This window comes from Stenella coeruleoalba, assembly GCF_951394435.1.
Source record: "Stenella coeruleoalba genome assembly, chromosome: 7".
Lineage (NCBI taxonomy): Eukaryota > Metazoa > Chordata > Mammalia > Artiodactyla > Delphinidae > Stenella > Stenella coeruleoalba.
In genome coordinates, this window is record NC_137153.1 from 115,413,438 (window position 1) to 115,428,611 (window position 15,174).

Genomic DNA, 15,174 nt, shown 5'->3' on the forward strand with positions numbered 1-15,174 from the left:
GGTGGCGGGACCTCCCCAGACCTCAGTTTCTTCATCTATAAAGTAGGTAAAATAATACCTACCGTGGCCACTTCACAAATGATCATAGATATAAAAGCTGGATTAATGACTCTAATGAAATAGGCAAATGTCAGCTCATTGTTAGGATGATAGATTTGGGCGTTCTAAGCATATTCCTGGCTCCCCTGGGAATGCAGGGTCCTTACAGCTCAAAGTGGGGCCTTAATGAGCTAACATTCCTGGTGCAATAGGGTGGGGTGGGGGGAGTGAGCTGGGGAATGTAAGAAGAGAAAATTCGTTACCTTGAAAACTGCGGTTATCTGGGTATTGATATTCATTCATCTAAGGTGGGGGAGACAGACAAGAAAGCAAATAAAAAATAAATCATTCTTCAGATGGTGGTAAGTGCTGGCACTTATGAAAAAGGGTTGGGACCCAGGGACTTCCCCAGCGGTCCAGTGGTTAAGACTCCATGCTTCCACGGCAGGGGGCACGGGTTTGATCCCTGGTTGGGGAACTAAGATCCTGCATGCCACGAGGTCAAAAAGGGTTGGGACCTGAAGCTCATAAAATTTGGGCCTCCCTCCCCTCCCTGCCGAATACATATATTTTTTTAAATTTTATAAATAGCATTTTTTTAACAGAAGTATAGTTGATTTACAATGTTTCAGGTGTACAGCAAAATGAGGGGGTAAGTGGACGGAGGTGAATGGTCAGATTCTGGGACTTCCCTGGCGGTCCAGTGGTTGAGACTCCACGCTTCCACTGCAGGGGGCACCGGTTCATCCCAGATGGGGAACTAAAGAAAGAGAGGGAGAGAGGGAGGAAGGAAGGGGTCAGATTCTGGAAACAACAGTCTTTTGACGGTAGAGCCAGCAGGATTTGCTGATGGGTTAAATATGGGGTGTGAGGAAAAGGGGGCTTTTAGGATTTTGGCCTGAGCGAGTGGAAGGGTGGAACTGTGAGTTACTGGAGTGAGGAATTCTGGGGGAGAGCAGGGTGCAGGGGAAGATAAGCAGTCAGTCTGGGGATCTGTTAAGTTTGAGATGCCAGCTCAACACGGAAGTGGAAATGCTAAAGAACAGATATTTAGGAATGGAGTTCATGGGAAGGGTCCGGTGAGAGGTAACATAAATATGGGCACCAGAAGCATGACAGATTGATGGGATTCAAGCCATGTGATTTCAGACTGACATCCTCAAGGAGCGAGTGAGGGCCGAGAGTAGAGCTGCCTGGAGCTTGTGGGCACCGCGGAGGAGAGCAGGGGAGGAGGGGCCCCAGCAAAGAGGCTGAGAAGGAGCCAGGGAGGGAGGAGGAGACTGTTCCAGGAGGAGGCAGTGACCGGCTGTGTCAGACCCTGCCGAGAAGGAGCCGCTGGATTTAAAGAGGAGGAGGTCGTCCTTGACCTTGGCAAGAGCGGTTCCTGGAAAGCAGTGGAGAGTGAGTGTCTGATTAGAGTGGGTTCCAGGGAGCATATGGTGAGAACTGGGGGCAGCGACTAGAGACAATCTTTCCAGGAGCTTTACTCTTTTTTTAAAAAATAAATTTATTTATTTATTTAATTTTGGCTGCGTTGGGTCTTCGTTGCTCCGTGCAGGCTTTCTCTAGTGACAGAGAGCGGGGGCCACTCTTTGTTGCGGTGCGCAGGCTTCTCACTGTGGTGGCCTCTCCTGTTGCGGAGCACGGGCTCTAGGCACGTGGGCTTCAGTAGTTGCAGCACGCAGGCTCAGTAGTTGTGGCTCACGGGCTCTAGAGCGTGGTCACAGTAGTTGTGGCACACGGGCTCAGCTGCTCCACAGCACGTGGGAACTTCCCGGACCAGGACTTGAACCCATGTCCCCTGCATTGGATTCTCAACCACTGCGCAACCAGGGAAGCCTGGAGTTTTACTTTTAAAGGAGGCCGAGGCTGCAGCTGTGCAACTCGGTGATGTGGGAGCAGCCGGAGGCCGAGGAACAGAAGCTGCCTGAGGCCACTAGAGCCAGCGGACACTGAGATGTCAGCTAACAAGTTCGAGAGCCAATTCCTGATCATTGGAATTCATACCCCTTTCTGGTTTTGATGGATAAGGGCAAAGAAGGGAAGAAAAGATATACTCTCTGGAATCTTTCTCCCCTTGGATGTGCAATTGCTGATGTGTCTCTTCAGTACGCAGCCTCTCACTGTTGTGGCCTCTCCTGTTGCGGAGCACAGGCTCCGGACGCGCAGGCTCAGCGCCCATGGCGGACTCTCAACCACTGCGCCATCAAGGAAGCCCCACCTTTATTCTTAAAAGGGTAGGATTGGATCCCTGGTGATGGAACTAAGATCCTGCAAGCTGCGTGGCCAAAAAAAAGAAAGAAAGAAAAAGAAAAGCACTTTAGGTTTTTAATGTACACAACTATTTTTAATTTTTTAAAAATTTATAAAGAAAAGTTATATAAATAGCCCATTGAACATATGTTCAAATAGAGATGTAAAATGTGAGTAAAATCTTAGTAAAGCATAAGGACTTGCATATCCATTAGTTCCATTATGTTGATTGGATTAACCAAATCCTCTGTTTTAAATTCAGGTATTCTTGTGTAGGGTGAAATAAGGTCATGTGTTAAAGCATGCCAGTAAAATTAGAAAGTTGTTGGTTTGTCTTTCAGTGGCTAACCTTGTTTTTTTTGTTTTGTTTTGTTTTGGCTGCGTTGGGTCTTTGTTGCTGCACGTGGGCTTTTCTCTAGTTGTGGCGAGCAGGGGCTACTCTTCCTTGCGGTGCACGGGCTTCTCATTGCCGTGGCTTCTCTTGTTGTGGGCTCTAGGTGTGTGGGCTTCAGTAGTTGCAGCACGTGGGCCCTAGAGCACAGGCTCAGTAGTTGTGGTACACGGGCTTAGTTGCTCGTGGCATGTGGGAAATTCCCAGACCAGGAATCGAACCTGTGTCCCCTGCACTGACAGGTGGATTCTTAACCACTGCGCCACCAGGGAAGTCCCTAACCTTGTTTTTAATTGCATGCCGATTAATTTGGCGCGTTGAAGTTCAAGTTTGATTGGTATTCATCACTGACTGTGCTTCTCTTCTATTATTTTTGCTGGATATTAATATTGTTGTCTTTTCCTTAATTGGGTGTAGGTTTCTGTAACATATATTTTTGGCTTTAAGCTCTTCCACATCATTCCGTTTTAATCTAATTCTTTAGAAGCAGATTTTTTCCCAATTTTGTATTTTGATACAATCTCAAATGTTTGCTTCCTATAAACAGAATTTAAACCATAACATTTTGCCTTATCTAGTGTATTTGTTCTGTCCGTGAATTTTTTGTTCTGTAAATAATTCTGAAATGATTTAGAATATATGTATCCTTGTTTTTAATCAAAACAGACCTTAGGGCTTCCCTGGTGGCGCAGTGGTTGGGAGTCTGCCTGCCGATGCAGGCGACACAGGTTCATGCCCCGGTCCAGGAAGATCCCACATGGCGCGGAGCAGCTGGGCCCGTGAGCCATGGCCGCTGAGCCTGTGCGTCCGGAGCCTGTGCTCTGCAACGGGAGAAGCCACAACAGTGAGAGGCCTGCGTACCGCAAAAAAAAAAAAAAAAAACAGACCTTAGGTAAAAATTCATTTTCCAAGATTTTTACAGACATATTTACCTAATTGAAATTAAAAAAACAACTTTTGACTTCTCAAAAAAAAAAAAAAGGAGGCAGAGAAATGCAGCAACTGGAGAGAGATGGAAGGTTAAGAAAGAGTATGCTTGTTTTTCTGTGTGGAGCTTTTTTGAGGGTAAAATATACATAAAATACACATAAAATTTACCATTTTAAGCGTCATTAAGTGTACAATTTGGTGGCATTAAGTACATTCACATTGTTGTGCAACCATCCCCACTGTCTATCTCTATATCTCTTTCTGCCTTGCAAAGCTGAAATTCTGTACACATTAAACATTAACTCCCCACTCCCCAGCCCCTGGCGACCACCATTGTGTTTTCCGTCCCAGTGAATCTGGCTACTCTAAGTACCTCATATAAATGGAATCACACAGTATTAGTCTTCCTGTGACTGGCTTATTTCACTTAGCATAATGTCTTTAACGTTCACCCATGTTGTAGTAGGTGTCAGGAACTCCTTCCTTTTTAGTGTTTGAATAATATTCTGTTGTGTGGATAGACCACATTTTGCTCATCCATTCATCTATCGATAGACACTTGGATTATTTCCACCTTTTGGCAACTGTGAATAATGCTGCTCTGAACATGGGTACACAAACATCTGTTTGAGTCTGCTTTCAGTTCCTTTGGGTATATACCCAGAAGTGGAATCGCTGCATCATATGGTAATTCTATGTTTAATTTTTTGAGGACCTGCCATGCTGTTTTCTGTTTGTTTGCTTTTAAGATAGGAGATTAAATAGCATGTTTGTATTCTGGTGGAAATTATCAAATAAAAAGGAGGAAATTGGGCTTCCCTGGTGGCGCAGTGGTTGAGAGTCCGCCTGCCGATGCAGGGGACGCGGGTTCGTGCCCCAGTCCGGGAAGATCCCACGTGCCGCGGAGCAGCTGGGCCCATGAGCCATGGCTGCTGAGGACCCTTAGTTCCCTGACCAGGGATTGAACCCGGGCCACGGCAGTGAAAGTGCTGAATTCTAACCACTGGACCACCAGGGAATTCCCCAGGGCAGGAATATTTCAAATGTTGATACATACTACCAAATTACTCCTAAAAGGTTACACAGTTGTATATTCCTACCAACAGTACAGATTGCCCATCTTCTCACATCCTCCCCAATACTGGGTGTTATCTTTTCTTAATTTATTTGAAAGGCAAGGAAAAGTCATCTCATTTTCATCTGAATGTCTTTCATTATTAGAGAGGTTGAGCATCATTTCAGGTTTACTGGCCATTTGGATTTCTTTTGCTGTATAAACACACAATTCATGTCATTTGACCCATTTTCTTGTCATCTTTTTCTTATTGTTTTATAAGAGCTCTTTATATATTATAGATATTAGTTCTTAAGTATATAACAAATAGTTTTATCAGTCTGTCATTCGTTTAGCATCTTTTCCACTGTACAGAAGTTTTTTTCTTTTTAACTAAGCCAAGTCTGTTCATCTTTTTTTTTCTTTTGGCCGTGCCATGCAGCTTGCAGGATCTTAGTTCCCTGACCAGGGATTGAACCCAGGGTCCTGGCAGCGAAAGCACCAAGTCCTAACCACTGGACCACCAGGAAAGTCCCTGTTGGTTTTCTGTCACGTGTTAAAAAGCTCCCGCCCACCCCCCACATTCTGCACAGTCATCAGTTCTGGCTCATGAACAATTCTTATCTTTATACACCCACCGCTCCCCCAGCAGCCTGGCCTTTCAATGTCCCGCATGGCTCTCCAGCCCCAAGGCAGAGCTTGGCCCCTCGGAGTCCCAGGGCCAGCCTGGACTGAAGGGCTACTGGGTGCCCAGCCCCGGCCTCAAGTTCTTCTCCAGCTCTGCTGCCACTCGGGGTGCTGCGGACTGGATGGCATCCTGGATGCTGGGTAGGTCCCATTGGGTCCTTAGGAGGGCATCGTCCAGGGTGAAGAAACCATCGCGTGTACGCCGCACCTGGGTGCAGACAGCGGTGCTCTTCAGTTCCAGGCCGATTTCGTGCACCAGCCTTCGCAGCTGCTTCTGCGTCTCATGCATGCACTGCACCTCTGCCAGGGACACACAACAGAGGTGGTGGTCAGAAGCACAGCCTCTGGTGTCCGCTGATCTAGATCCACACCCCTTGAGACCTCCTGGCTATGTAATAACCTTAGCAAGACAACTTACTTCTCTAGGGCTTTGTTCTTCGAAGTGTAGCCCAGGGTGGGTCCTGAAAGTTTGTTAGACATGCAGAATATCAGGCCCCACCCAGACCTGCTGAGTCATAATTTGCCTTTTTTTTTTTTGGTCTCGCAGCTTGTAGGATCTTAATTCCCCAACCAGGGATTGAACCCATGCCCCCCTGCAGTGAAAGTGCCGAGCCCTAACCACTGGACCACCAGGGAATTCCTAGAATTGGCCTTTTAAGAAGAATCCCAGGTTGGGAATTCTCTGGCGGTCCACCAGTTAGGACTCAGCGCTTTTACTGCCGGGGCCTGGGTTCAATCCCTGGTCAGGGAAGTAAGATCCCGCAAGCCATGTGGCATGGCCGGGGGTGGGGGGAGAAGAACCCCAGGTGATTGGGCAGGTTAAAGTTCGAGAAGTGCTGCTCTAAGGCTTGGTTTGCTCATCTGTAAAATGAGTGGTTGTGAGGAATCTAAGAGATAATTTCTATAAGGCACTTAGCATCAGAAAAGTCTTGGTCAGCACTCAAGAAAAGGAGCAAGATAGCACAGAGAGATCAGCTCAGTGCTTTGTGACCACCTACAGGGGTGGGATAGGGAGGGTGGGAGGGAGACACAAGAGGAAGGAGATACGGGGATATATGTATATGTACAGCTGATTCACTTTGTTATAAAGCATAAACTAACACACCATTGTAAAGCAATTATACTGCAATAAAGCTGTTAAAAAAAAAAAAAGAAAAGGAGCAAGGAGCCCTCGTTAATACGATAAACAAAGAAAGAAGTGGTGGTCGGGTTGCTGAGTTGGGTGGGATCCGGGAGGGGAGAGTGGTGTCTGATGCCGCACAATGACTTGAAACACTGGGCGGCTCTGGAAACGAGCCACTAAATATAATCTCTGCTTGTTAAGGTCTGGCTTCAAAGGGGGACTTGGCAGGAGACAGGACATCATTTGTTCTGTGCTGTGTGATCAGCCAAGTCCAGCCTCAGGCTAGGAAGGAAGTCGGCCCCGGTGCCTTGGCCAGCGGAGCTTAGGGCTCACGCGTGCTGGCCTCTGCAAGGGCCTTCCACAGTGACCCCCCCAAACCCAGGAGCCCAGTGGCACTTCTCCCAACGTCCTGGAGCAACTTACCTAAGAGGAATTCTGGAGGCGCAAACTGGAGGCATCGGATGCCAGTTACCAGCATTGGGGACTTGTTCATGGGCCGGAGCACGCCGCTCACGGCCATCTCATAGGCCTCCTGGGTCTGTAGGTCAGCGTTGGAGTACCTGGGGATCAGGAGGCACCAGAGTGGGCAGTTGACTGCCTACCCCTGGCCCTGCCCTATTCATGCCTTTCCTGAAGCTCTTCATTCGCTTTCCACCTTCCCTGCCCCTCTAGCCACCTTTGCAGCAGCCTTGTTCTGTCCCCTCCAATCCCTAACTGCAGGCTCTGACCGACCCCCTCTCACACTCTCCTTGGCTTCAACGGTCATACCTGTGTTGACCACTTCCACCCCCTGGTTCTGTGCCGTGATGGTGCGGACCCCTAGCTCTCCTCTCCCTTAGCTCATATACTCCCTAGGAGGCCAGCTGGGATCTCTTGTTCCCCTTGGTCTCCCCAGGGGCTGGCCCAAGACCCAGCACAAACACTTCTGCAGGCTGTGAAAGGAATGGGTGCTTGTGTCTGGTTTTGGAATTTGCCCCAGAGTAGGCGGAGCCTACAGGGAGCCTTGTGGGCAACTTCTTGCCCTTCCAGCACTTCCTTGAGGGTCCCCTTTCAGGGAGGTGTGGGTCGGGCCTCACTTACATCACCAGAGCCTTCTGATGGGAACCTTGGATCAGGGACAGGATTCGCTCCAGCTTCTCTCTGGTCACGTGGTCTGGAAAAGCCAGGGGATGGTCAGCACACAGGTGCCCACTGAGGAGGCAAAACTGGCAATTTCCCTTCCCACCAACCAGCCCTGTCCTTGGAACCTAGCTGGGGTCCCAGAGCATCCTCTGGTCCCAGGGTTCCCATTTAGGGGGTTGAGAGTCCTTTGAGAATCTTATGAAGGCTGTGGACCCGCTTCTCAGAAAGATATACATGAACTCAACATTTTGAGGACATTTTCAAGGGGCTCACACACCCCAAGTTAAGAACACTTCCTTCCGGAAATGAGGCTCCAAAGATGTAATGTGATTTGCCCCATATTCTTTTTTTTTTTAATAAATTTATTTTATTTATTTTTGGCTGTGTTGGGTCTTCATTGCTGCATGCAGGCTTTAGTTGCGGTGAGCGGGGGCTACTCTTTGTTGCAGTGTGCAGGCTTCTCATTGCGGTGGCTTCTCTTGCTGCAGAGCACAGGCTCTAGGCATGCAGGCTTCAGTAGTTGTGGCTCACGGGCTCTAGAGCACAGGCTCAGTAGTTGTGGCGCACAGGCTTAGTTGCTCTGCGGCATGTGGGATCTTCCTGGACCAAGGATCAAACCCGTATCCCCTGCACTGGCAGGAGGATTCTCAACCACAGCACCACCAGGGAAGCCCCTTGCCCCACACTGTAAGCCTGGTCCCCTGAGCCCCAGTCTGGGGTTTTTCAGGCCAGGGACACCAGGAGGGAGGGTGCCATCTGTCCAAATGCAGAAATGGGTGGCAAGAAGTGGGAGTGGCTCCTCTGCCTGCTGGTCCAACCAAGTGACTGTGGAGCAGGCAGCTGCAAAGCCTGGGGATGCCCACGGACTGCAGGGAGGCCGAGCCTGCAGGCCAGCTGGGGCAGCCACCAACTTCTGACTCCACAGGCCAGAATCTCTGGGAGCAGGTGTAACTGACTAAGGCCTGGCCAGCTGGGAAGGGCCTGGGCCTCTCATCCCTTCTGTCTGGTCTCATTCACGCTGTTGTCTTATCTGGAGGCGCCTGCTGCAGCCTCCTCCCCACTCATTTACAGCCCAGCTCAAATGCCGCCTGCTCCAGGAAGCCCCTCTTACAGCACGTGGCTTCTTCCTTCTGCACCTGGGTCTCTTTCCCAGCACTTAGTTTTCTTTAGTGTTTATGTCATTATTTTATTTATTTATTTATTTATTTTGGACCCAGGCCCCGCCAACCAGGGACTGAACCCAGGCCCCATCAGTGAAAGCACACAGTCCTAACCACTGGACCGCCAGGGAAGTCCCTATAGTATTTACTTATTTATTTAAATTTATTTATTTTTGGCTGTGTTGGGTCTTTGTTGCTGTGCGCGGGCCTCCTCTAGGTGCGGCGAGCAGGGGCTACTCTTCGTTGTGGTGCGTGGGCTTCTCATTGCAGTGGCTTCTCTTTGTTGCGGAGCATGGGCTCTAGGCGCGCGGGCTGCAGTAGTTGTGGCTCGTGGGCTCTAGAGCGCAGGCTCAGTAGTTGTGGTGCATGGGCTTAGCTGCTCCGCGGCATGTGGGATCTTCCTGGACCAGGGCTTGAACCCGTGTCCCCTGCATTGGCAGGTGGATTCTTAACCACTGCACAACGAGGGAAGTCCTATTTTTAATTATATAATTGATACAAGAATCTTCTTCAAAAAATTTAGATCAACACCAACAAACATCTCCCCTCCTCCAAATTCTGGCTTCCTCCCTCTCAGAAGTGTCAACTTGGTAGTTGTCTTTAGACGTTTTGGATGTTGACACACACATACAAGTACAAATATATAGACAGCACTGCTTCGCCACATGTTTTTAATCTTCTCCAGGAGACGCAGAGGTGTGTGTCTGCTCTCCCTGCTAGACTGTGAGGCCTAAGATTGGGGACCCCATCTGATTCATCATATGCCTCCGGCCCCTGCCCCCAGTGCCTGGCACGTGGTTGGTGCTCAAAAAATGTCAAATAAGCAAATGCAACAGATCATATAGGACGTCTAAGAACATGGGGAGAGTGAGAAATGAAGAATAAGCCTGCCATCCACCCACCCATGCATCCACCCGTCTACCCATCCATCCATCCATCAATACAGCACCTCCCATGTCCCAGGCGCTGTGTTGTGTGTGACCACAGGAGTGGAACTACACAGTTCCTGCTCTCATGGTTGACATTCTGGTGGGGAGACAGATATTAAATAATCACTAATCATTAGTTGATTACTTTTCTGACAGTACACTGAAACCACTTAAGGAGGTAACATTTAAGCAGAGCACAGGGGAGCACAGGGCATTCCTGGAAGTCAGAATCACACGTCCGTGCCAACAGCCAGCCCCGGCTTGGTGTGTCTGAGAATAACTGAGCGGGGGCCCTCACAGCCCACCTCAGGGTTAGGAACCAAAGGAAGCAAATGAAGAGGCAGCCACGCCCACCCCTCCCGCCCGCCCTGGACTCCCGTGGGCTCTCACCATACGTCGTCTTCTCCACCAGCCGCCCGTCCTCACAGAAGTCGTCTGTGGCTTTGCCCAGGAGGCCGTGCACTGTGTAATCCTGCGAGGACAGGGAGAGGGAGGTATGACCAGCCTCTCGGCTCTAAGCCGCCATGGCAAGGAGGGAGATGTGGCCCAGCAGCTCAGGCCCCCGAGGCGCTAGACTGAGGCTGGGGGGCCCTCTGGTCTCCCCTCAGGGAGTTCAGGTGCTCAGCCCCTGCCCAGCTGCCCCTGGGGAAGGACACCCGACTTCCTCTCCCATGACAGCAAGCATCAGAAGCCTGCGAAGGGTGCCCCGAGCCACCCTGCAACAACCCCGGGCCTCCGCACCTCTCCACTTCTGCCCAACCTGACAACTCATGATGCCAGGCCCCTCCCAGGATGCTCTGTCAGCTTCTCTCTCCCCTCCAAATTCGATCTGTGCAGCTGCCTGCCTCTGCGTCCAATAACAGTAATGACGATAACAGAGAGGACGACGACAGTGACATCGATTGAGCATCCACCACGTGCCACTGGCTGTGCTGAGCACATTACATACGGTCACTGACTAAATATTCAAAGCAACCGTACGGAGGAGGTACTACAATCACTCCCATTTCAAAGATGAGGAAACGGAGGCACACAGATGTTAAGTAATTCACCCAAGGAGACAGAACTGGCAGAGTGGTACAATCTGAGTTTTGAAGCGAAAACTTGGCTGCAGAATCTGTGCTCTTAACCACTGAAAACACGGGCCTTCTAATGTGGCGTCTCCACACATGATCGTGATGCCAGAGCCTGCAGCCCAGCATGGATGTAAGCTTCCTGACACCCAGACGGTGTCAGACAGAACCAGGTTCAAATCCCAACTCTGCCCCTTAAAGGCTGGGTGACCCCGAGCAAGCGTCGTCTCCTGAGCCTCATTCTCTCATCTGTAAAATGGGTTAACAATAGATCCCATTTTACGGGGATGCTGTAAGGCATCCGCAAGGGAGTCCGCGTACAGTACTCAGCGCAGAGTAGCCAGCATGCGATAATGCCAACTGTCATTATGATGTTACAGCCTCCCTTGGTACATGACCCGAAAACAAAATGCTTGCTGATGGCCTGGGTATTCTCCATGGAATCATCTCTGCTTCAGAATCGTACCAGTGACCCCCAGGGAAAGGGCTAAGGGATAAGCAGGCCGTCCCCAGCCCCCGTACCTTGGTGAGGTGAGCGTTGTACATGTCGGTGAGGAGCCTTCGTCCACGTCCCACGCCGAGCACTGAAAGGCACCCAGCCTGGTCTCACACCTGGGTCCCCCTTCCCGTTCCCCTGGGTCCTCCAACCCTCACCCCCTCCAGCAGAATACTCCCACTTCCAAGGCTGTGGAAGCCAGCAAGGAGGCAAGAAGAGCTTCTTCTACAGGGAACAAGTGAGCTCCTCTGTGCATATATGAAAATGCAGATTTCCGGGACCCACCCACATATACGGACTCTGACTCGGGTTGGGGTGGGAGCCTAGGGATCCTTAGCAAGCTCCCTGGGGTCCTGATGCACTCAGAAGTAGGAGACCACTGGCCCAGTCACACAGACCTGCACTCACATCTGGGGTGGCTCTAAGCATGTCCTTTAACCTCCTTGGGTCTCAGGCTCCCCATCAGTAAAACGGGGATAAAAATACTGTCTGATCCCTGTGGGTATTGTGATGATCGAGGCAATGCACACAAAGGAAGAAGCCGGCAAATAAATGGGGGCATTGTGGCCACTCCCTGCCTTTCCTCCGGTCTGTGTCTCCCTCTGGCTGAAGGAAAGAATGACCATCCATCACTCCTGGAGGGAGCGGGGCATGAGATCACGTCCGCCTGCCTGTGTCCCAGGAAGCAAGACAAGTTGCTGTGACTGTTGTGTATGAAGGATGTGGCCGCCGCCTGACCCTGGGGACACAGATGGCTCATGACTCAAGGCTTTGTGTGTCCAGCTCCAGCGACATCCAGAGCCCAGCCGGTGGGGCCAGGGTCACACACTTGGCTACCCCATGCAAGCGATGATGGTTTTCCCTCTCTGGTCCAGGGACCTTCACTAGCCACATGACCCAGGATGAGTTACCTATGCTCCTGGAGCCTTACTTTCTTCCTAAAATCATATGGTATCTACCAAATAAGGTCATTATGGTGAATGCATGTGTACAAAGAGTTTCAAACCACACGTCACAGGCAGGAATCACTTGATAAACGTGGGTGATCACGACTTCCCCCTTCCCACCAGTCACCTCTCCAGGGGATCAGACTTGGCAGGAATCAAGGGAGTGAGCAGTAGCGGGAAATGGCTGTCAGGTTAGAAATGGGCTGCGCTCCTGGGAGCTCCCCGATCCTCTCCCAAGCCTCTATCATTGTACCCCAGGCTCACCACACCACCTACCAAGCACCCCAGACGCCTGGGCATCCAGTCGGTGCCCCATGCCAATCTTCAGGCTGGTGAATGCTGGTCCACGTACTGGAAAGAAACAAACGAGGTCCTTTTCCTCAAAGAATCCAGCCTCCAGGATGGCTCTGGGCTGCATGGTGACCTCATTCCTAGAATGAGGTCCAAAACCAGCATCAGGCTGGACTTTCAGGTTTCCTCACCATGGAATTGGGGGCCCAAAACCACTTCTTCAGTTTCTTGGGCCCAGAGAAAGGGCAACCCAGGGGGCCTGTTAAGTCCGTCCATCACCATTCCCCCCATGAGACACTTCGAGTGGACTGGGCAGAACACTGGAATCAAGACTGGGGGGGGGTTCCCTAACCAGCTCCTGTGGAAGGAGAGTCCTGGCCACTCTCCCAGGGAGGAAATGGAGGCTGCGAGCTCCTTAAGGCAGGGGTCTGGGTCTGTGTGTTCACAGTTCTGCCCCCACAGCCCAGAACTCACTGACTGCTCGGGAAATAACCCATTTCCCGAAAGAATGAATGACCCATCAAATTAATATACATTAAGTATGTATAGTTTTTTTGTATATCAGCTATACCTCAAGAAAGCTGGGGAAAAAAATGAATGAATGCAGGAATGAGCTAGATGCTTTTACACTTCTGTAGATCAAGAGGAACCTAGGAGACCAGTATGGGGCGGTTAAGAGCCTACTGAATCCAGGCTACATGACTTAACACTAGTCAACACTGAGCATCAGTTTCCTCATTTGTGAAATGGGACTAGGACCCACCTCACAGGATTCAGTGGGATAGTATTTGGGAAAAGCCTAACACAGTACCCCGTACAGAGTAGGTCCTCAACACATCAGACTTGTTATTGTTGTTACACTGTAAACTCACTGATTATTTCTCTCCAAGGGGTTTCAGAGGTTCCTGGTCAAGCTCCTCAGCCCTCCTATAGAGCCTCCCCAACGCATGCTTTAATCATGTCTAATGACAGGGGCTCATTGTCAGAACTAGTTTCACTGTTGGGCAGGTTTGTTGACTATAGTAAGTCACTCTTCACAGACACAGATACAGACTTGTGGTTGCCAAGGGGGAGGAGGAGTGGGGGAGGGATGGATTGGGAGTTTGGGATTAGCAGATGCAAGCTATTATATACAGAATGGGTAAACAACAAGGTTCTATCATATAGCACAGGGAGCCATATTCAATATCCTGTGATAAACCATAATGGAAAAGAATATGAAAAAGAATGTACATATATGTATAACTGAATCACTTTGCTATACAGCAAAATTAACACAACACTGTAAATCAACTGTACTTCAATAAAATAAATTTTTAAAAAAATCACTCTTTCACAGGAGCCCAAAACTGCCTCCTTATGACTTCTACCTGAGGGTCTCAATTCCTACCTGGAGTCCCAGAATAATAGAGGTCAACAAACTATAGTCCACAAGTCAAATCCTCAAGCCTGTTTTTTTTTTATGGCCCACAAATTAAAATGGTTTTTACATTTTTCAATGGTTCAAAAAAATCAAGAGGATAATTTTCATGACATATGAAATTATATGAAATTCAAATATCAACATCCACCAGTAAAATTTTATTGGAACACAGCCAGGCTCATTGCTCTACATACTGTCTATAGCTGCTGCTTCCGCACTACGGCAGAGGTGAGCCTGCAAAGCCTAAAATATTGACTATCTGGCCCTTTCCAGGAAATTTTGCCAATCCCTGATCAAATACTTCATCCCCACTGTGGCCCTACACTGGTTTGGGACAGAAGGAGTCTGAGCTCTGGCTAGGACACTGACTCTGGGCAGGGATTTCCTGGGAAGTGACATCCAGGCCCCTTCCTGAATGTGCTTTACCCAGCGGATGGTCGATGAGGGTGGGCACACTGGTGGCTGTGAGGGTCAGCTCCTTCTCTTCACTGCCTTCCACGGGGCCCAGCAGGAAGCGAACACGATGTTCAGAGGCAGGACGCTTCCCAGCATTGAGACCTGAGCACACACAAGTAAAGAACATCTTGTCGATTCTGTCTGAACACCGGGGGTGGGGGACAGAGGGACAGGTAAGTATGGAAATGTAGAAGACAGATGAAAGCCCACACAGCGCCTAGTACAGAGTAGGTCCTTAACACATTATCCTTGTTATTGTTGTTATACTGTAAACTCACTGACTACTTCTGTCCAAGGGGTTTTAGAGATTTTAGAGTACTCTACTTCTGAAAGCAGAAGTTAAGAAACAGACTTGGGTTTAAATCCTGACTTTACTACTTATTAACTATTTATGACAACGGACAATACTGAGCCTGTTTACCCATATGAACACAGGGGAAGGCGAGGAGTGTATAGAACAGTCGATTAGGAAACCGCTCTGCCCAGACGACTAGGTCACATGACTTTATTTTGCAGCAAGGATCAGAAGCGTAGATGGCCTCCCGGGAAAATGGGAGCGGGATCGTGGGTCTCGCTAGAGGCACTCACCTTTCAAAAGCTGCAGCTCCACGGTATCGCGCAGATGCTTCCACTTTAGTCCCGGGGGCTTGTAGGCGGCGAAGAGCCCATGCAGCCGCGCCAGGCCGTCTAACCCCATGCCTGAAGCCCGTGTCCCGGGTTCGCGGAAGAGCTGAACCCGGACGGAAGTGCCTTATGGTCCCGCTCCCAAATGTGGTCCTTCCAATGGGCGCCGCCATGTT

At 49.8% G+C, this 15,174-nt stretch overlaps 1 protein-coding gene across 2 annotated transcripts; it reads right to left on the reverse strand.

Moving 5' to 3' along the window:
• Positions 1-2,472: 2,472 nt before the first annotated feature.
• On the reverse strand, positions 2,473-15,158 carry TRUB2 (TruB pseudouridine synthase family member 2). Of its 2 annotated transcripts, XM_079927868.1 has the most exons (9): positions 14,963-15,158; positions 14,345-14,476; positions 12,481-12,555; positions 11,284-11,345; positions 10,079-10,160; positions 7,558-7,630; positions 6,901-7,037; positions 5,773-5,815; positions 5,486-5,654 (listed from the first exon to the last, which is right to left on the reverse strand). In XM_079927868.1, exons 1-9 carry the CDS (start codon positions 15,069-15,071, stop codon positions 5,636-5,638), a joined length of 732 nt encoding a protein of 243 aa, XP_079783994.1. In that variant the 5' UTR covers positions 15,072-15,158; the 3' UTR covers positions 5,486-5,635. The 2 variants fall into 2 exon arrangements, with proteins under 2 accessions (XP_079783993.1, XP_079783994.1); XM_079927867.1 differs by lacking the exon at positions 5,773-5,815 and having other exon boundaries at positions 2,473-5,654.
• Between the last annotated feature and the right edge of the window lie 16 nt (positions 15,159-15,174).

Coding starts and splice junctions, on each gene's coding strand:
- TRUB2 (XM_079927867.1), bottom strand. CDS start 15,071: ATGGGGTTAGACGGCCTGGCGCGGCTGCATGGGCTCTTCGCCGCCTAC. Junction 12,556..14,344: donor CCTCATCGACCATCCGCTGG/GTAAAGCACATT, acceptor GTTTCTTTCCAG/TACGTGGACCAGCATTCACC. Junction 7,631..10,078: donor GGTGGAGAAGACGACGTATG/GTGAGAGCCCAC, acceptor TGGCTTTTCCAG/ACCACGTGACCAGAGAGAAG.